General features: G+C 51.7%; 6 protein-coding genes across 6 annotated transcripts; 1 reads left to right on the forward strand and 5 right to left on the reverse strand.

Annotated features, from left to right (window-relative positions):
* Positions 1 to 38: 38 nt before the first annotated feature.
* On the reverse strand, positions 39 to 3,088 carry HER10_EVM0011822 (uncharacterized protein). Its single transcript, XM_035481241.1, has 2 exons — positions 2,399 to 3,088; positions 39 to 2,338 (listed from the first exon to the last, which is right to left on the reverse strand). Exons 1-2 carry the CDS (start codon positions 2,752 to 2,754, stop codon positions 40 to 42), a joined length of 2,655 nt encoding a protein of 884 aa, XP_035335405.1. The 5' UTR covers positions 2,755 to 3,088; the 3' UTR covers position 39.
* A 243-nt stretch (positions 3,089 to 3,331) lies between these two features.
* Positions 3,332 to 4,314, reverse strand: HER10_EVM0005441 (uncharacterized protein). Its single transcript, XM_035475059.1, has one exon. It carries the CDS (start codon positions 4,144 to 4,146, stop codon positions 3,469 to 3,471), a length of 678 nt encoding a protein of 225 aa, XP_035334943.1. The 5' UTR covers positions 4,147 to 4,314; the 3' UTR covers positions 3,332 to 3,468.
* Positions 4,315 to 8,107: 3,793 nt separating this feature from the next.
* On the reverse strand, positions 8,108 to 9,245 carry HER10_EVM0010214 (glycosylhydrolase family 61-5; the record flags this gene model as incomplete). Its single annotated transcript, XM_035479681.1, has 4 exons — positions 8,108 to 8,161; positions 8,220 to 8,885; positions 8,949 to 9,098; positions 9,153 to 9,245. The coding sequence occupies 4 exons, from the start codon at positions 9,243 to 9,245 to the stop codon at positions 8,108 to 8,110; spliced, it is 963 nt and encodes a 320-aa protein (XP_035335289.1).
* A 3,002-nt stretch (positions 9,246 to 12,247) lies between these two features.
* HER10_EVM0005460 (mannan endo-1,4-beta-mannosidase C) lies at positions 12,248 to 13,600 on the forward strand (the record flags this gene model as incomplete). The annotated part of the gene is made up of 3 exons (XM_035475076.1): positions 12,248 to 12,418; positions 12,493 to 12,819; positions 12,893 to 13,600. 3 exons carry the CDS (start codon positions 12,248 to 12,250, stop codon positions 13,598 to 13,600), a joined length of 1,206 nt encoding a protein of 401 aa, XP_035334946.1.
* A 365-nt stretch (positions 13,601 to 13,965) lies between these two features.
* HER10_EVM0007883 (uncharacterized protein) lies at positions 13,966 to 15,457 on the reverse strand. The gene is made up of 5 exons (XM_035477423.1): positions 15,301 to 15,457; positions 15,089 to 15,236; positions 14,768 to 15,020; positions 14,583 to 14,708; positions 13,966 to 14,529 (listed from the first exon to the last, which is right to left on the reverse strand). The coding sequence occupies exons 1-5, from the start codon at positions 15,404 to 15,406 to the stop codon at positions 13,969 to 13,971; spliced, it is 1,194 nt and encodes a 397-aa protein (XP_035335122.1). The 5' UTR covers positions 15,407 to 15,457; the 3' UTR covers positions 13,966 to 13,968.
* A 1,489-nt stretch (positions 15,458 to 16,946) lies between these two features.
* Positions 16,947 to 19,831, reverse strand: HER10_EVM0012437 (uncharacterized protein). Its single transcript, XM_035481833.1, has 4 exons — positions 19,304 to 19,831; positions 18,381 to 19,037; positions 18,077 to 18,256; positions 16,947 to 18,022 (listed from the first exon to the last, which is right to left on the reverse strand). The coding sequence occupies exons 1-4, from the start codon at positions 19,361 to 19,363 to the stop codon at positions 17,186 to 17,188; spliced, it is 1,734 nt and encodes a 577-aa protein (XP_035335451.1). The 5' UTR covers positions 19,364 to 19,831; the 3' UTR covers positions 16,947 to 17,185.
* Between the last annotated feature and the right edge of the window lie 200 nt (positions 19,832 to 20,031).

Raw genomic sequence — 20,031 nt, forward strand, 5'->3', positions numbered from 1 at the left:
TCAACCCAATGTAAGGTACTATTCAACGATGCCCAATGGTCACTCATCCTCCACAGTAGCCGCGAACCTTTTATCTCCCTTCCACCACGGACGCTCTTCTGTTTGAATGGACTCAGCACTTTTCGCTTCCTCGAAAAGAAATGATGTGTTCGTCGCTGTGAATGATTTCTCTTTGCCTCCTCCAGTCAAGTCCTTTGACTTGGACCTTTCGGGATCCAGGTGTTGTGTATTTGTGCTACTCATCCTCAGGCAATCCACGATCACGCCATGTCCAGCCTGAAGCGCCAAATGCTGCGCAGTATACCCTTGTCGATCTTGCGCTTCAACGTCTGCCCCGTTACTCGTGAGCATCTCTACAATAAGAAGACTTCCTGTCCAGGCTGCAAGGTGCAAAGCCGTCCATCGCTTGTTGGTGTTGAGGATCTGTAAGTTTGCACCTTTCTTGACTAGCAATTCGGCAACACTAGGATGGTCTTGGAGGATTGAGAGATAAAGTGGTGTCTGACCCTGACGGGTCTGAGCATCTATATGCGCATCGTTGCGTAGGAGCATTTCGACAATCGGGAGGGACCCCCCTGAGGCCGCGTCATGCAGAGGCGTGCGCCATGACAAGTCCTTGGAGTCGACGAGATGCTCCGCTTTCTGGATCAGAATCTGGCAGCACCCAAGATGGAGTCCAGTCACGGCCTTGTATAATGCGTTGTGATTATTTGTGTCAATTTGAGTTGGGCTCGCTCCGTTTTCGAGTAGTAGCCAGACGGTTGATGCGGTTCCTCGGGTCGCTGCTAGATGCAGAGGTGTCATTCCGTGTTTGTTCTTAGCGTCGATTTCGGCCTTATTCTGTAAGAGTATCCAGATGATATTCAGAGAGCTTCTGTCTTGATTGCCGCTGGTGTTGTGTACTGCCAGATGAAGAGGTCGGTTTCCCTTCTTGTCTGGCTTGTTGACGTCTGCACCGCCCTTGATCAGCTGCCATATGGTCATCTCTCGCTTGTACTTCACGGCCCAGCTCAAAGCAGTCAGTCCCTCGGAATCCGAATCATCCAAATTGATACCTCTTTTAGCTAAGCGGCTGATGATGTAGTCTTGGCCCTCTTGAGCTGCCCATCTCATCAGTGTCCACTCCTCTGAGCCCGGTGACTCGATTGTTGAGCCTCTGTCGATAAGAGTCTTAACGATCGACTTGTACCCCTCTCGTGCTGCCCAGCGTAACGCTGTATATCCATCCTTGTCAGATGCGCTGATCTTTGCTCCGGCCTCCAGCAGGATATTTACAGTCCTCTGGTATCCATAACGGGCAGCCCATCGCAAACAAGTGTATCCCTCGGAGTCTTGGAACTCAAGGTCTGCCCTTTTCTCTACTAGAATATTGATAAAGTGCTTGTGGCCCATCGCCGTCGCCATGTGTAGGGCCGTCTTGCCGTTGGTGTTTTGGATGTTGAGATCCGCCCCTGCATTGATCAGAAACGACGCAAAGTCTTGTTGGTTATGGGCTACTGCCCAGTGTAATGGGGTATCTCCGCTCCTTGTTCTGGCATTGAAGTCAACATTGCTGGCCTTGGACATCGCTCTCCTGACTAGATTGTCAAGCCCAAAGTAAGCAGACACATGCCCTCCGGAAACTTTTGTCTGGTGCGAGATCCTTGGGTCTTTCATCGTTCTCAATGCATTGTCTAGCTTAACTTGGTTCGATGCAAAGTCCCAGGCCAACTTGTAATTACTTCCTTTTACTTTTGGCACCTCGGAGAAGTGGTGTCCCCAATACGCCGCTGCGTAGCGGAAGAGAGGATACATCTCGCAGTGCTTATTGAGCTCTTCCCCAGAGTAGCAAGATTTCTGGCTTGAGGCGTGGTAAAGACAGTTTAAACAGGTTTCCAGAAGGGTAGACTGCTCATCTCTGATTATCTCTTGAGCCAAGAGGAATTCCGCTGCAGTGGCATGAGCCAATCGAACAGTCCTTTCGGGTGCAGATCTACCGGGGACAACGACGATGAGGCCGATGCAGGCTGATAAAAGAACTTCTTCCGTACACATGTTGGATGATGTAGGCAGGAGATAGTTCCTCGGCTCATTGTTGGTGACCAAAGTTGGCGGGGCACTACGAATTGCGACAGCGTGTAGAAGCTCATCGACAGTGAGAGCTCTCTTAGCATAAACGACCCAGGATAAGGCATGAATAGCCAAACTCCGCTTCGAAGCGGAGTTGCTCTTTATGCGGTCCATTGCCTGATGATAGACCTCCTGCGGGCTTGCTGAGAGGTGTGACAATTTGTTGATGAGCTCAACGAGACTCAGAGTTGAAGCCAAGGATTCGATATGAAGATGTGCAAGGAGGAACCTATGTCAAATATGAGCAGGGTTTAGTATATTTGGCTCTTGAATGACTTCGATGACTTACATTCCTTGAGACTTTTTCATGACTGCTTCAACAATCTTGTCTTTGAAGCACGGATCCGCTATGCGGCCGTTCTCTACGACTGATTGAAAATCGTAGTGATTTTCGATGAACTTTTCGAAGTAAGCTTTGACATCAGCTGCATCTGCTTTGACTTCACATTTATGATCTGGGCTTATCATTCGATGGAATTGGGATCCCGGCCTCGACGTGAAGACCATCCTGAAGTTTTTCGGCAAGTCCTGGCATCTCCTTAAGAAGATCGCAAGAGTGTTTTCGACGGGGCTGTCGAGACATTCGTCAAGAGCGTCTACCACGAGATAGATAGTGGAAAACAATTCCGCTTGCGATGCAATCATTTTGAAGTAGTCCTCCTCAGTTGGGACTTGTCGAGTCCTTTTCCAGGTACTAACGACGCGCTGGGTTTCGGGAGAAAGAACGTCCTGATTTTGCAAGAGTTGCAACAGTAACGTGGATAAAATGTCGGTAATCCCTTGTTCAGAGTGTTTTGTGTAGTCAAAGTAAAAGTAGACGCAGACTTCCTTGCTGCGATGTCCTATCACCCGATTGGAGATATGATCGACGATGATAGATCTGCGAAGCTTTGATCAGTACAAGCTCATTAGATCAAAGGAGGACTGTGACAAGATCAAAAGCTTGATTCTTACGCAAGAACTGTTTTCCCAGATCCAGCTAAAAGCGCCCTTTCGTTAGGTCTTTGATCTCATTTTTGCAACAAAGACATAATCTTACGGATTCCATAGCACCAAAATTTCCGAATATCTCCAGCACACCATTTTTCAAATGCCGGCAGTTGAATGATCGCGTGCCCTGCACCGGGAGTCTTCAAAGCGATTTGGAATGTTTCGGTTTGGATCTTTGCAACATCCAGCGGCCGTGACACTAGCCTCAGCCAGTCCGCGATATGTAGTTCTGGACGGTCCACTTTGGTGAGAATAGGAGACACAATCAGTTCGGACAGATGGAAACGAACCAGTAGCACCAGAAGTTTGATAGTAATGATTTGCTACACAGAATCCACTGGTCGTCAGCTTTTCTAAACTTGAAGACCTTCAGTCAGAATCGCTGTCTCTTGATCTCCTACCAAAGTACATATTGTGGCCTGATTGATATTTATCTCCCATCGCAATGTCAGCATTGCTGCCTGTCGAAACCAACCCTTTCGCTTTGCCGTAGTTATTCATTGAGATATTGTTAGACGCGGCATCAAAGTCCGAGTCTGGGAGGGATGGGTCCACTTCTGACAGAGACCGGATTGCGTCCTCTAGGCCGCCGACTTGCTTTTGCAACTCCGCACTTGCCTTGAATATCTGACGAATAGCAAGTACCTTGAGCTTTTTGAGTATGTCTTGCATCAGGCTTTCGACTTTGTGAGCCTTGCCCAATGGTACGACTTTGTTGTGATAGAACTTGACAAGAGCAGACCACTCTTTGGCCTCCTTTTCCTGGTTCTTGCCGCCCTCAATGTCTTTGAAGATGTCGCGTAAAGTGGAAGCCCGCTTTTGACAATCACCCAGTGCGGGTATAAGTTCCTTCTCAGCCGCGTCGTCTGGTTTCTCGGCTTTCAGGGCTTCATGAGCGAGTTGCAGTGTGTTCTCGACGAGTGGGAGGCTTTTCCCCACCTCCTTGAAGGCTGCGGGTAAACCCTTGATGTGTTTGATGGCATCGAACGTAGCCAACAATGACTGGATGACAGTAAGAGTGCTTGCTGTGATGCTCAGAGGATCCATGTTGGAAAGCTATTAGTCCAAGGTAGGTATCCGAAATAGCCGCCGTTGGAGAGTTCCTAGAAATAGATGCGCAAGCTCAAGCATGTGCTGTAACCAACATCAAGGGATAGCCGCGATTGACTAAGACGGCTAAGTTGCAGACTTCAAGATATGTTCCAAGTAAACAACTCAGCGACAGAGAAGAGTTAACGGAATCAGCAGCCTCTCTATGTTTAAGCATTTGGACCATGCTCTCGGCCGAAGAGCTAACGAATCACAGAGCACATTTCGCGCCCACATCATTGCGCCAATCCGACTTGCAGGGGACTCGAAGAACAGAAGCATGTCATGGGGGCTGAGCTTCACACCATGATCTCGGTGGCATTGGGCTATCCTACTGGCTCAAATCCCCACGTCGCTTATCCCAAAACACGTCAACACTGCCACCATCATCAAGCGGCCGGCTGCAAAGTCTTACCACATGCATATATATTGCATGCCAGCCTGCTTGAAGTGTTCGTTAGTGTGTAACGTTCTACAAGCGTTTCGCTCTGTTGGTTTGAATGGAATGTTGGAAATGCTGTTAGAAGAGATGCGGCCTCAATTCAGGGTCCAGCTTTTGAGTTGATGACAGTAACGCAAGATCATTTCCCAGCTTCGGTTCATTGCGACGCTGAGCTCTGAATTCCAGCGTTTAGCAGAGCCTCGTTTGTCCCTCTCCGTAAGTCGACGTTAGAGATCCAGTGGCTTAACCCAAGTATAAGCAAGTACTCTACTTCTTGACATGGTTTTCTACACTTCGCAGTACATTAGCGCCTATCTAGCGCCACTGGCCGCATATGTAAGCTGCGACAAGCCGGTTGACTTCAAGGCAGAATTCAAGGCGTCCATGAGGCAGCTGCATTTCTAGCATAGCCTGCTCGAAAGTCATGTCCGGTCCCTGTGTCCAAGGATGAAACGGGGTAAGTGACGGCCGGAGCGGCGACCTGTCTAATCGGAGCAGCTGGATAAACGGCGAACGGGTGGTCTTCCTTTCATCGCCGCACGACACATGACTGCCAACACGAACCAACAATCACCCCCAGAGCCAATGACATGAACGCTCGATGGCGGTCTTCAGAAGCCGACCGGCAAGAAAATGTTTCGAAGAGAGCCGAACCTATCCCGCGCGTTTTCTTTCGGAGCGGCGTGGATCGGGATGCGATGACGAATATAATAAAGCAGCAGCCACACCACGCACCCCGACTCTAGCAAATTGGGACCATGTCGCATTATCCACATCTGGCAATTGAAAGTATGCTTTGAAAGTTAACAGTTCTTCGCTCCATCAAACATCCATTCACCTTACATTTAATACCATGGTTTCAGCGCTCCCTTATTCTTCGCAAAGAGAACCAACCCAACAGGAAGATATTCCAGAAGAAACGGACTGGAGCGAATCGGAACCCGACGTAACACGAAGATCCTACAGACAACATCAACGTCACACAGAACCAGTCGGCAACTTCGAAGATCTTTCCTCACAATTTGCATGGGACGGAACATACGCCGATCCAGATAGCTTGAGCCCTCATCACGAAGCAAGATTTGCTACCGGTCAGACAGTCCCGTATAGGCGCGGTCACCTAGAAGGTTTCGCAGATCCTTCACGACACAGAGGTCCCCCGCCTCCCGGTCCCGACGAGCCTCAAGGGTTCAGTCAGCAGCCTCAGGGCCCAGCCATGAACTACCACGGAGTTCCTCCTCCTCCACCACCTCCCCATCCTGGCGTATATCCAATGCATGCGCCTCCAATGCCGCATTATACTCCAGCACCTCATACTGCTGGTTGGAAAAATTCGATGGGCGGGCCCCGGCCTATGAGACCACCGCCATCTACATATCCTCCACCGATCGAGCCTTACGGTCCTTACTATGTACCGCATCAAGGACCAGTACATCCTCATCCATACGCTGCCACACCTCGCAGTCATGCTTATAATACCGGCCCTCGCCCACAGACTGCTCTTCCCCGTCAACGCAAAAATCATTACCCCCAGTACCCCGCACCGCAAGAGCCAGTCGAGGGATATTACGAAGAAGCAAGCGCGCCCAAATCGAAGAAGCATCCTAAGCCAAGGCAGGAGAAACCACCCAAGCGATCAAGCAGAGACGATGAGATGGAAGAGATGAAGAGGGGGTTGGAAGATCTGGCGTTCAGGCAACAGCAAGTGCATGATGTTTGGAAAGCTCAAGAAAGACGCGAAAGGAAAAAAGCATCAGAAGCAGCTCTGAAAGCCTCTTTGGTCAAAGAGGTGACAAAGACTGTACGAAAAGAATTCCAGAACGGTGCCAATGCTCAACTGAGAGATATTGACATGCGCTCAGAGTCCAGCAGGCGTATGCTCCGCTCCGATATTGGCTCTAGGGGGTTTTCGGCGCCTGTTCCGTCAGTCTATGATGACCAAGATACTGGCTCCATTATACAAGCTACTGTCATGGAAACCTTGCGGGCGGTACGCGGACAGTCGCTGTCAGATCTTGGAGGCTTTCAAGCTCCTCACAGACCATCTCATCGACGAGCTGCATCAGAACTTCCTTACTCTGGCGGCGGTCATCCACCACTACCAGGAGACAGTGATCCTACCGCTACTAACAACCCCTTCATGCCTAACCGAACAATCTATGGTCAACCCCCTTACCAGGGACCCGATCCACAACAAAGACAAGCCCAGAGATCCGAAGCTTATTGGACCGGAACAGTAAGGAAACCTCGAGCGAGGAGTGGAAGCCACTCTGGGCCGCAATTGCAAAGAGATACCAATATGCCACTTCACGGTAGCCTGTCTCCCGGTGACAGCGGCTATGCTTCACCGGAACCGCTGAGATCGGAAAGACCACACGGCCAATCAAGAGCACGAAAGGTATCGTTCCGAGATAGCGACGGAGCATCTCGCCCCAGACATGAGCACGTTCGAGATGAACAAGCGGTTGACTGGTCGGAAGATGAGGTCGAGGTGCTAGGACACCCCCAAAGACAAAGGAGAACATACACAACTGGGGCGCCTGGGCGGCCAAACTTCACAATCGAAGTAATGGGTCCACCACCAACAGCGCCAGAGGTTGGCCACTTCTGAGAAGCTAAGAAGGGGAGGGTTGTAATTATTTTCTTTGGGAGGGGGGGCTAAAAACTATCACCAGAAGGTAGTACGGGGTATAAAAGTGTGTTCTTATGTCTGTACTACACCCCTAATCACTTAGCATGATTTTGTCATTTTTGCAGTATTGAAGTATTTTGCCGACCTAAATAGAATGACGGTTATCGTATTTTCAATATCACTAGCGAACTCCTTTGATCTCCCACGCACCACGCGAAAGTACATGAAGAAAAGAGTAAGCTCTGATCCAGTACTCTATACCTGAGTGGAACTGGCAGCACGGAAGACTTCCATTTCGATTACAGCTAGTTGCTATTGATCAAGCTTGATTTTGCTATTTAATTTCCTTTGAAAACCAGCCCCGTACCCTGTCTAGACTGTCCGGTATATCCTTTTTGTAATTGTAGAACACTATTACTTCAATATTGCATATCAATGTTATTTATTAATGGGTCGCAAAAGCCTTGAGGCTAGCAGTTCACGGAACCATATTGTGAAAGCCGGGCTTCAAGAGTACATGTACTGTCACATGCTTCCAGTAAAAATTGATATGTCACTAATATAAAGCCAACTAAGCTTAAAAGTAACAGGATTCGTGTACGGACACATGATAGAGGCACTGCACGAGAAGTGACGGTGTGATGCTAGACTTTGGTTGACAGACTAGGCAGCCTCTGTAAACCTTATGTGTGACATACAACAAAGTAACCCCCAATTTAGTAACTCACCAGCCTAAAGAATAGTAAGGTCTCTCGGGCTTGATGCGACCGTTGTTCTCAGGACGTTCCACTTGACGTTCAAAGATACAGCCCGCCCCTTGACATAAGTTCGGGCTTTTACAAAGTTCAACCACATTGGTAATAGTAAGGAGCCGAAACAGCTTGACATGTCGAGCCCGACTTCTCACATCGTCAGCATCAAGTAATCTCCTACAATCTCAGAAGAATGTCAACTTACAACACAAGTGGTGCAGCCAGTGTACCCTTCGCCGCCACATTGAGCATACTTGGCAACAGTGCAGCCAGGCAGCCCACCAGAGGCCGTTGGGAGTGGCACGCTCGATGCGGTCCCAGTAGGTCCAGAGCCAGCGGTGCACGTCGACTCGCAGCCCACGCAGGCAGCACCGGCGCTCTTAGTCGAGCCTCCGGCGTACACAGTCGGGCCCGGCACGACGTAGGTAGTCAGTGCCCTGTGAATGTCGACAAGAATGCCAGCATCAGAAGCCTTGTACGCGCCCGGGAACGAGACGGTTCCGGGTGAAGCACTTCCGCCGCCAGTTACGGTGAGTTGGAAGCAAGTCATGTACAGCTGGGCGCCACCGCTCGAGCCGGCCGCGTGCAGGGCGATGGACTCGGCGCGAAGGAGGTAGTCTCCGGCGGGGATGTCTGAGGGAATCTTGACCTGGACTTTGCCACAGCAGGTGTTCATGTCCTTTGATCCCCAGTTGTCGCCGTCGCCGTTTGCACTGCCGGCCGCGGCGGACCATCCGTCTTGATAGATCTTGAACCAGCCGGTCGAGCCGTCGGCGGTCGTAGCGTCGGAGACCTTGGTCATGTAGGCGAGGACGGGGCCGTAGTGTGCGCCTCCGATGGCTTCTTGGGTGCATGTTCGGTCATTAGGTTGCTATCGGCAGAGACGTTAGATCTGACATGGAACAGTGAAGTCAAATAGTATGCTTTGGCGTACCTGATGCATCTCAACCACAACTGAGGACCCGGCCTTGACCACACACTTGCGAGCAACTGGGCCGCCATTGGCATTGCATCGGACATCGTTGGAAGTGACGTCCTGAACGGGTGAGTTCGAAAGCGGAAGTCGGGCACATTGTCCCCCAAACTACTATCAGTCAGCACAAGCTTGCGATTTCTTGTGTCAAATGCTTGGGCCTACGTCTACTCCATCAACCCACAGAGCCTGGAAGGTTGCGTGTGCTGAAACCTGGTTGGCCGCGATCGCCAGCAAGGATAGAATAGCGGACTTCATGACGATCAAAGCTTGGTATACGGGAAGGGTTGATTGATGTCAAGGAGGATGGCGTGCGCAAGAAAGAGCTCCAACATGCTCAACCTGGGTTCGCTACTATATACTCGACATCTCAACCGACTTTTCTCCCGGCCATTTGTAATGAAAGTAAATGAATCGTCTGATCCAACTTAGGAATTCCATGGCTGTGACTCTTGGCTAGGATCCCTCACTGCCCTTGACGGAGCGACTCGACGAGTGAGCGAGCGTATTGTAAATGAAAGTAGGACCCCGTGGACGTGGAAGACACACCGCAATCAACTGATCCTTGACGCATGCTACGTGCCATGCTCCAGGACTTCCCCAGATTTTAATGATCAGATTGTCAGCGGCAGTCTACTAGTGCCGGTAATTGGTGGATTTCGGCAGTGGGATGGCATCACGGAGGACGAGCCCCGTCGTTGGTGCGCCAAATGCGGGAATTGTAGCTTTGGTTCCGTTTTGTTTAAATGGGCCGGATTCCAAGGTCAAAGCATCCATCTCGTTAGGTCAAAGGAGAACTCAAGTTTCAAGTCGTGTTAGAAGTAATTTTGCGAGTGGCCAATGTTTCTATAAGTTCGAGTTTGTGCAACTTTTGGTCGCCGGCTAACGCAAACAACCATTGTTTGTATTCTCTGCTTGAGATTGGCAACTTGACAGAATAGATGCCAAGAGAAAACTTGGTCAATATGATAGGAGAAGGCAAAAAAGAAAGAAAAGAAAAAAAAAGTGACAGCTAGCAGTCTAAGCAGTAGTCTTGATGCAGCTCATAAGTTATGCACACGTTGTCAGGCCTCATACCTTGTCCCTGGTCCATCACAGTACGGCTAACTTTGACGTGGCATTCTGATGGCCGTTGCCATGAATTGCCGAAATCAAGCGAAGCCAGTAGAGCAGAGCATCGGATGTCTAGTCTAGCTTTCAGGACCAGCGTCAAGGCTGTGTGGAAACACACAACAGTTACTAACTTCTCCTCCGGTTCATTTCTACATTTACTTGCTCCTGCAGATTTTCAAACAGTAATCCCCTGGTTCTCGTTTTGAGAGTATTCAAGGTAAGGACGAGGCTCGCGACATTCATGCTATTGTTGCATCTCTGAACTCTCTGTTGACAACCTCAGATTGATGGGTTTCAACAGTGATTCATACAAGTAGTTGCAAAGCCTCCGTCTCAAAACAGCCCATAGGTTCTCCAGCTCAACCACTTGAGTTGAGCATGAACTTAAGTCATTCCCGATTCTATCACGAAGGTCACACTCTTCTGACTAGTACACGTTGTACTTGTCGAGTCTGAGTGGAAGGTTTTCCCTAACTCACGACTCAATCTTGGACTTGAGTATATGTATGGATCAACGTTCCCAGAACGATACGCCCTGCCGATATCGACCAGTTCTAGCGAGGAATCAATCAAGCTACTAGGGACTCTCAGCCTACTTTGCAGTTCAAGCGCTTCTGGGCAAGGCCTGCATGTCCTTCCATATTGGGTTGTCCTGGGTCAAGTTGCCAGGCCCCAGTTCTCGAAACCCACTCAACTTCCACCCATCGTCCCACTCGTCGTCACCCAACATATTCCGCATTCTGGGCACGTGGAAGCAAGCCTTGTTGGCTAAGTGGTATAGCGTCTCACTAGTAATAGTGACATGAGAAGATCGGCGGTTCGATTCCGCCACGAGGCAATTCGCGATTCACTCCATGAATTTCATTTTTGACCTTTGCTATAGCGATGATTCTGACAGACGCTACGCTATCGTACTGTTTCTACCGTGAAATCTCAGGCAATCATTGATACATGGTTATGTTTTTGATTTGCCAGATAGAACTTGCAAGGCTTCACAGTGGTGATTCACTTCATGTCATTTACATGGTTGCCAACTTCATCTTCATCGTGAAAGTTGTCAACGATTTCACAAGCCCACGACCAAACTCAGAGCTACCCCGCATTGAAAGTAAACAACCCCGCACTTTTCTGGAAGCAGAAGCTGCACCAGTATGAGATGAAGTGCGGCCCAACATGTTTTGCCAGTAGAGGCACATTTATCTTCTTACTTTCGTTCCAGCAGAGTGTTGGTAGAAGCGCCCACCTCACCTCATATTAGTGTAGGCAGCATGCCAGGTGATGCAGGCGGCGCAGTAATCAGGAACATTCCCGTCTGGGTGGCCCTTCAATCCACAGGAATTGCTCTGGAAGACAAGCCGGCTATCCGCCGCGGGGACATAGCATGATTGTGGGTTGGGGAGGCGAGACTGAGATCTGCTTTGCCAATTCTCCATGTCAATTGTTCGGACGAGCAGGGCGTTCATCCCGTCGGATAGATGGCCCTGACGCTAGGTATCTCTTGGCATGAACATGCAGTTGAAGGTTGCTGCACTTGACTGTTGGCTCGAGGAGCTGTCAAGCCCTGAGGTGTTCACTCGAAGGTTTCTATTAACCTTTGCGACGCTTTCCAAGGGATGAATATCTCTGGATGGATAAGTCAATGCTCATCCGCGACTCACCATGAAATGAGAGTCAGTGAACAATCGCGTCAATGGCACCATGGACGCTACCCACTTTGACATCTCAAGTTGGAATTTCAACCAGGTACGATCGCATCCTAGCGGTCTACGAAGTATGGTTTGCCAATTCCCCTCCTCGATCTATCACCGCCTGGTCTCATTTAACAATTTGCCCCGACCCCAACTTTCGGACAACCATCCTCCGCGTTAAAAGCAGCATAGCGTCCCCGTCCCTCACCTTGGCATCTCCAACTTCCCCCCGCGTGCCCCGGTCGACGCACCCGTGGCACGCGGCCCAACGGCCTCCGTCGTTCGAATCGGGAAACGCCCCGGATCAGATGGTATGGTTCGGGTCGCGTTTCCTGCAATGATGTAAACTTTTCTGAGAGTGAGGGTCAATATATATGGCACGTAGCCACAACGTACGTCTCCGTGAGAGGGAGAGTCTCCTGGAATTGGTTGCAGGCATTCCCGTCAACTGATCCAACAATGCTACCTCAACTCTCCGGTCTGCTCTCAATTGGCCTCCTGGCCAGCGGAGCCGCGTCCGCTGCGTGCATCAGGAAGGGCTTCGTCACGGTCAAGGGCACAAAGTTCCAGCTCGATGGCGAAGACTTCAACTTTGCGGGTAGCAATGCCTACTATTTCCCTTTTGACAACGTATGTGACCTGCAAAGAGCAGCCCAATTGATTGACTTTAGCAAGATGTCGTGAAAACTGACTATGCTTCCTAGAACCAAGCCGATGTCGAGGCCGGCTTGACGGCAGCCAAGGACGCCGGATTGAAGGTCTTCCGCACCTGGGGCTTCAACGACAAGAACGTCACGTACAATGCTGGTGGTCTACCACAGTATGGCGGCGAGGGCGCCGGCGACACGGATATCGTCTTCCAGAGATGGGAGAATGGCACTTCCGTCATCAACATTGAGGCCTTTGACAAAGTCGTCAACGCCGCGGACAAGGTCGGCATCAAGCTGATTGTTGCGCTCACCAACAACTGGGCCGACTACGGCGGCATGGACGTCTACACAGTCAACTTGGGCGGAAAGTACCACGACGACGTGAGTAGCTCCCGATTTTCTTCCACAAACAAAACCCCACGGTGCCCGAATGCTAACCAAAATACAAACCCAGTTCTACCACGTCCCCGCGATCAAGGACGCCTTCAAGCGCTACGTAAAAGAAATGGTCACCCGCTACAAGGACTCACCAGCCATCATGGCCTGGGAACTCGCCAACGAGCCCCGCTGCGGCGCAGACGGCACCCGCAACCTCCCCCGGAGCGACGACTGCACGCCCGAGCGCCTCGGCGCCTGGATCACCGAGATGAGCGCCTACGTCAAGTCCCTCGACAACAAGCACCTCGTAACCTGGGGCGGCGAGGGCGGCTTCAACATCGAGTCGGACGACTGGGCGTACAACGGCGCCGACGGAAGCGACTTTGACCACGAGCTCGCGCTGCCGAATATCGACTTTGGCACATTCCACTCGTACCCTGACTGGTGGAGCAAGACGGTCGAGTGGACGGAGCAGTGGATCCGGGACCACGCGGCGTCTGGGAAGAAGGTTGGGAAGCCGGTTGTGCATGAGGAGTATGGGTGGCTGACGGCCGATAAGAGGCTTGAGTACCTTGGTAAGGTGGATGATACGCCGAGGACGGAGGTGCTGGGTAAGTGGCAGGCGATTTCGCTGGAGGAGGAGATGCCGGATATGTACTGGCAGTACGGCTTCTCCAACTACTCGTATGGTCGGAACCATAATGATGGGTTCACCATCTACTTGGATGATGCCGAGGCCCAGCCGCTTGTTTATGAGCATGCCGCCAAGGTCAACGCCCTTTAGACGTAGTGTTCAAAGTATATCTATTTGTCTATATAGTAATACGCGCCGCTGTACAACAATTGAATGATACTGGCAGTTCATTCAAAAACTTCAATCGACTTTCGTGTGAAGATTTCTTGTATTCTCGGCCCGAGTCATCAATTCCCATTAACGCAACTTGGACCACGATATGGTGTAAAGTACCTCGGTAAACTAAAGTACCAAGCAGGTTCACTTGACATTTCTTACTGTGGACGAGTAAAGAATACATGTAAGCGAGTAAACTTCTAAAAAAGGGTATGTACACCTGCTAGGAAAAGTCTATGTGTCATAAGATGATCAATCTATGCTTAAAATCAACGCTCATCAGTCTCGATCCATCATTTCCCTCATCTCCTACCCATCTCATACGGCTCCTCAACAGACTGATACTTAGTCGACTGCCACCCACGCCCCCTAGCCCTAGACTGCTTCCTCTCCTCCGCCTTCATCTTCAACCCAAACACAATCGCCTCCACAATCTCCATCGGATTCCACATCTCCACCAGCGCCCACACACCCCCAGGCCCACCAGAATACGTCTGCGGCTCATACGCCTCCAGATCCCCCGCCAACGGCCGGCGCGTGTTCCCGCTGCCGATGACGTACGGCCGGTGCGAGTACGCGTAGTGGAAGAACGCCGCGAGGGGGAGCATCTCGATGCAGATGAGCATGGAGGGGATACCGATGCGCAGGTCGGCGTCGGTGAGCGTCGCTGTCGGGTTGAGGGCGCCCGTGTCCTTGAGGATCCAGAAGATGATGTTTTCGAGAAAGGTGAGGGTGACGACGAGCTTGAAGGCGAAGAATTTGGCGAGGGGTTGGTGGTGGGAGAGCTTTGTTCGGAGTTGCATAAAGAAGCGGATGACTGTCGTGAGGGCGATTGTGAGGGAGGCGGTGCCGATGATTTGTAGCTTTGGAGGAATTGTTAGGTGGGTTATAGGCGGGGACTGAAGGTTTGACTTACCCATAATCTAGCGAAATGCACTTTACTCTCGAACTCACAGTAGACTCCGGCAGCTTGGGTGATGGCGGTCAAGATGGCGACGAGGAGAGCGACGACTGGATACTGGAAGACGGCGAACCACATTTTCTGCGACGGGATGTTAGATGTATACCCCTATAATACTTGATGGGGTATGGTTGACTCACCCTGTACCACTCGAGACCATTCTCCTCCCCATTGGCAGCCTTCTTATTCTTCACAGTCATGCCGGCGAAGAATACATCCCTGTGCTGCTCGCTAGGCGAGACGAATTCGCACAGGAGGAGGAAGAAGGTGGCCAGGCAGATGGACTGGACGAACTCGAGCCAGGGGTGGAGGTAGACCTCGGCCGTGGGGAAGCAAATCGACAGAAAAGAGATGATGGACCAGAAGGGGATGATGAGGGAGATTCTGAGGATTCTAGTTTCTGCAGTTAGCTCTACCGTGTCTGGTGTCGTAATGTTTATGGATAATGGAGGGGGACGCACTTTATTTGCTCGTTGCTCTTGCTGAGATGCGTCGCGTGGAGGATCATGAGGGTGAAGATGATGAGACATGATGCGGCGGCGAAGCTACCGGAGAGGATCATGTTGAATGTGTAGAAGGACATGTTGCCGAAGAGGGGCTGAGATGCATCTTGAGTTGGTGTTAGCAGAGAGACCATGATGATGACACACTGAGTAGAAGTGTAAAGACTAACCTTCGGCGAGGGAGATGTGTGGGCAGGTATCTTTGGTGCTGTTCGAGCTACTATCGCTGTCGCGAAGAAGGCCCCTGGCCTGGATGAGAGCTTCGTAAACAAGCATAATAAGACTAAAGTACTAGGTATGTAAGACTAGTCGTATTCTAGAGTGAAGTAGAATGATGATGATTCGAAATACTCCAGATATCTAGAGCTCCCAAGCCAGGTAATTATATCATTTCCAAAACCACCATACCTTACACGCGAGGGAGTCCTCCCATGCATCCATCCCCCGGCCCCATACCAGCAGGCAGCTAGCTGTAAGTCAGAAAACAAGCCTTCGGGGCCCCATCCGCCAGCCTGCGCGTCCGTTGCATCGGCGTCCCCATCCATCGCATTCGCTTACTTACATTCGCTGGGAAAATCCTCCGCTAACCACAACTTCGCCTTCCTCCAAAGCCAACGGTCGCTGCGGTATCCAATAAGCCGTCGAAGCGCATCAGCGGCGCCCCGGGGTGTAGCGCCGTACCTTATCTAGACGCAATCTAAGCCCGCAGGAGCGGGTAGGCCTCTTATCGATTAACGATGCATCTCACTGATCATCTCTACGGGGAAAGATCTTTTCCGTTTCTGTATGGAAGCTCACCTATTGCTATTATTTGTCCTTTAGTTTCGTAGTACGGAATACATGGGCATGTAATTGAGATTGATGTAAATCCACAGGGCGCGTCAATCCCGTGGCTGAGCCCACCAGAGTCTTGACTCTTAACTCTACCCCCAAGAACCTCGAGAAATGCTACTATTCAGGAATGGTGCCAGAATAAGGTACTTTCATACCGCGCCCTATCCCGCGACTCGGATAATCGGCACGCACCCAGAATCCTACCACCACATCTCACCAGCGACCACTCACCACCACGCAAATACGTCAAAGTTCAAAGGCGCTCTTAGGACCCAGATCAAGCAAAAAATCGGGGTCGAATGGATTTCCTCTTCCGGTATGGGGCAGGCTTACTCGGCCCAGAAGTGCCGGGCTCTGCTTACGCCCTGCAGTACTCTACCGCAAACTGATCAAACTCTTTCATTTGCACCAGTAACTCTACACCGTAGACATGCTCCCTCTTTCAACGCCGCAAGACCGCAGCAACGCGAATTTGGCGCTAACACGTCGAAACAAGCTTCTCGTTCCCTGAGCCAGTGAGCTGGGGTAGAAAAGGTTGGGATGCACGATCGATGATGCATATTTACGGTGGGCTGCGCGCGTTTGAGGGTCGTTGGTGCCTAGTCCTATACCTTGAACATATTGAGGGGTCTATCGAATCCCTTGGATGGGTGCAACATAACCTCCGCTGTTCGATGGCATTCACTGAGGAGCTTTCCCTTGAATTCAACGATCCTCGTGGAGTGAGATCAAATCCACAGGCGACCCTTAGATAGCTAAAAAGAATCAACCTGCAGACACCTACGGCAGTCCGATTTCGAAGAATGGGTACAAGACGGAGATGCGATCGTCAGTGATCGACCATAGGGGGAGCAGCAAGCTATGCGAGCGTAAGCAGCCTTCAGAGCCCCCAGAGCTAAGCTGAAAGGACTAGGCGCACGAACATCATCTTTTCCACTTTGGCTGGCAGGGCTGTGTACTTGGGTATTGATGTCATGTTTATCGGCGAATTGAGTTTAGCACCGACTGGCGAATACCCCGAGGGAACAAGCCGACGGCGGGTACAACTAGATGATTATGTCCGTAGAACCCACAACAAGAAAACAGCGATATGTCGGGTCCGTACCCGGATGACGGAAGTTACTAAACCCCGACTTTATCATTCGGAGATCTCATAGAAGTCAACATACGCGCTCCAAGCCTCGGAGCCCGCTCTCATTCGACCTTGTTTGTGGAGTATCATCAATCCTGCGCCTCGACTTTGGTCGCAATCTGATGCACTCTTCCGCCGCCCTCAACAACATCTTCCAAATTATCCACCGGGATCCCCCTCAAGGCCGCCTCCGGGAACAGCATCCCGCCCGCTCTCGGCTTCAACGCCGTCAAGATCCCCTTCTCCTTGGCGATTCTCAACAATGCATCCCTTGCCACGATTCGCAGGTGCCGCGGCGCCGTTGGGAGAATGTACAGGTGGCTCAGCGGCCAAATCAACCTCACGCCATCGAAGTACGACGAGGGCAAATCCGGGTCCAGGTCCGGCATTTTCCCGCCCAACGACCTCGGTATCCCCTCCACTACATCCCGACCGGCCGTCGCGATGATGCCCATGCAGAATTCCCGGCGGGCGTGAAGGACTTCCGGGTTCAACAACGGACAGCCACCACAGTCGGCATCGTACTCTTCCGGGACCAGCGACGGCTCACCATACTCGACGAGATTCGAAATGAGAATGATCATGTGGTGCACCTTGATCCTTGCGCTCCGCCACGAGTTCCAGAAGTAGCCCCACATCGGCCCCGGTTCGATTTGGAACTCGGGCGCCGCGCGCATCCACTCCGCCATGGCGAGGTCCGCCCGGTCGCTCTCAGCAATGAGGGCCGGGTACGCTGCCCGGGCGCGGGAGGCATCGCCGCTGAGTGTTATCGGGATCAGTTTCGATAGAAGGGAGCATGCTGCAGAGAGGTAGCGGGCAGTGTGAAGAAGGAGGCCTTCGCTAGGTTGGAGGGTTGCTTCGATGATGTCGAGCCAGCGTTCAAAGTCCGGGGGACAAGGCGTGTTTGCAATCGTGAGTTGGACTTGCTAACATGCGGGTTTAGTAAACCAGTACAGGTAGGTCTGAGGTGCCTTGCTTACAATCATATTGTGCATGACCCAGAAGATTTGACGGCCGGACCGGGTGTAGAGCTGCCGGTCCCCCCTTGCCCGCATGAGGCTGAGGAGGCCCTGGCCGTGGATGTGCCAGGGAACTTCGGGCGACGAACCCCTTTCTTTATTGGTAATGAACGATCTCCGTTCCAACCCGCCAATCATCAGCTGTCAGAGTTTCGTTTTAGTCCCCTGGTCGCCAAAAGCAATACAACAACAACCCAGCACAGTTGCACACCGAGGTTTGGGCTTGGCGTCTTGCAAACAGCATGTCACAAGCTTCTTCACTTACCTCATAGTTTCCAAGCAACCAAACCGCAACGATCGTCGAATCAGAAGTATACGTCTTCGGGTTTCTGATAGCCTCCTGTACCGCGGCCAGGGCATGGCCGAGAACGATGGACAGCTCGCGGTAGTCGGCCCTGGGACGAAACTTGTTAATCATATAGGCCCTGGTGAAGACCTGGCCGGTGAGCACGAGGCAGTGGTTTTGGCCGGCACCCCGGAACAAGCCTGGAAGGAAGTCCAGGCTCTCATAGAATCCCAGGACCAGCGGGATGGACTCGGCAGTCCAGTGTTGACGAAGGGTCTTGAGCACGGGAAGTGCTACAGATAGTTGCGTCGAGGTAGTGGTGTCGGTGGTGATGCTCGTGGCAGGTGTGGACTGCCGGCTCGGTTGGCAGCTCGACGCAGGGGACGCCGAGCTTGAGGTCGATGCCGCTGTCGATAATTCAGGTGTGAATTCTATGATCTGTAGGGTCCCGGTCCTCGAGTTGGTCACCGACGTAGCCTCATCGTCCTCGTCTTGGTGCTGGTGGTTCTTCTTCTTCCGTCGCTCAAACGAGGTGGGATCGGCGTTTTGAAAGCGCATCCCGTCATCGTCGCGGTAGCCGGGGCACTGGACCCCGTACTTGATGCATCTTTGACACTGAGGTCGGCCTAAATCGCACTTTTTGCATGCCGCGGGCACGGCGCGCACGGCCGGACCCCCCAGTTGTCAGCTGCAAGGCGATGGAGACTTGAGATGATTGTTCACACGTATAAAGCAGAGTAGGTACATGGATCCATCCGTAAACCATAGGCACAAAGTAGGTACAAAACGCGACGACGCTACGCACTTGCGAGCGGGAGCGGGAGGGCGGGAGGGACCGTTTTTGATTCGGTTTTGTTGAGTACTCATACGGAATTGTGTGTCTGATTGTCTCATTCTCTCACCTTGACCCTTCGGCTCCGGCACAAGTGGCAGTTTGGACTCGGCCTGCCTGTATTTGGCATCGCGCGGCTCGGCTGGCTTGCGGATAATGGATATGCGTGGATGGATGGGTGCGAACCAACCGGGGCCGACGGCGGCGAACCGCTCTGCTGGGAGACGTCGTCTGTCTAGGTACCCCCTTATCGACGCCAGGAACAAGTGGGAGTAACGAGAGTCGTGTTATGCAATTGGCTTGGGAACGAACGTCCGAAGACGGTCCCCACGTCCGATCTTGGCGCTGCGAGGCCGGATTCCGCGCCGTTGTTGGAGGCGGGCAGAGAGAGAGACGGAGGTCGATGGGGAGAGGTCTGAGAAGATGGAAGTGAATTGGGACGAGATTTGCGGAGAAGGGAAGTTGTTCATCTCGAATGAGCTTCCCATAAGGGCTTAGGCAACAGTGCAGCAGCGACGGGGGGTTGCAAGTACTGCGATGGCTCCTTCCTCCCATGTTCATGGCAATTACATAAGCAACGTTATCGCCATGATACCGCACCTCACTGATAGCACCATCAATCATTCCGTATCCCACATGAGCCTGGATACAGGTATCTATAGGTCTTTTGAGAGAAGGTTGTCATTAGAGTTTCTGCCAGAACCTTTGACAACTACCATCCAACGTTCTAGACTTGGGATAGATATTCCACCACAGCTTTGGCTCAATGTCTAACGTGATTGGGCAGCTGTTCAGCCT

Source organism: Colletotrichum scovillei, assembly GCF_011075155.1.
Source record: "Colletotrichum scovillei strain TJNH1 chromosome Unknown Contig00004, whole genome shotgun sequence".
In the NCBI taxonomy this organism is placed as follows: Eukaryota; Fungi; Ascomycota; class Sordariomycetes; order Glomerellales; family Glomerellaceae; genus Colletotrichum; species Colletotrichum scovillei.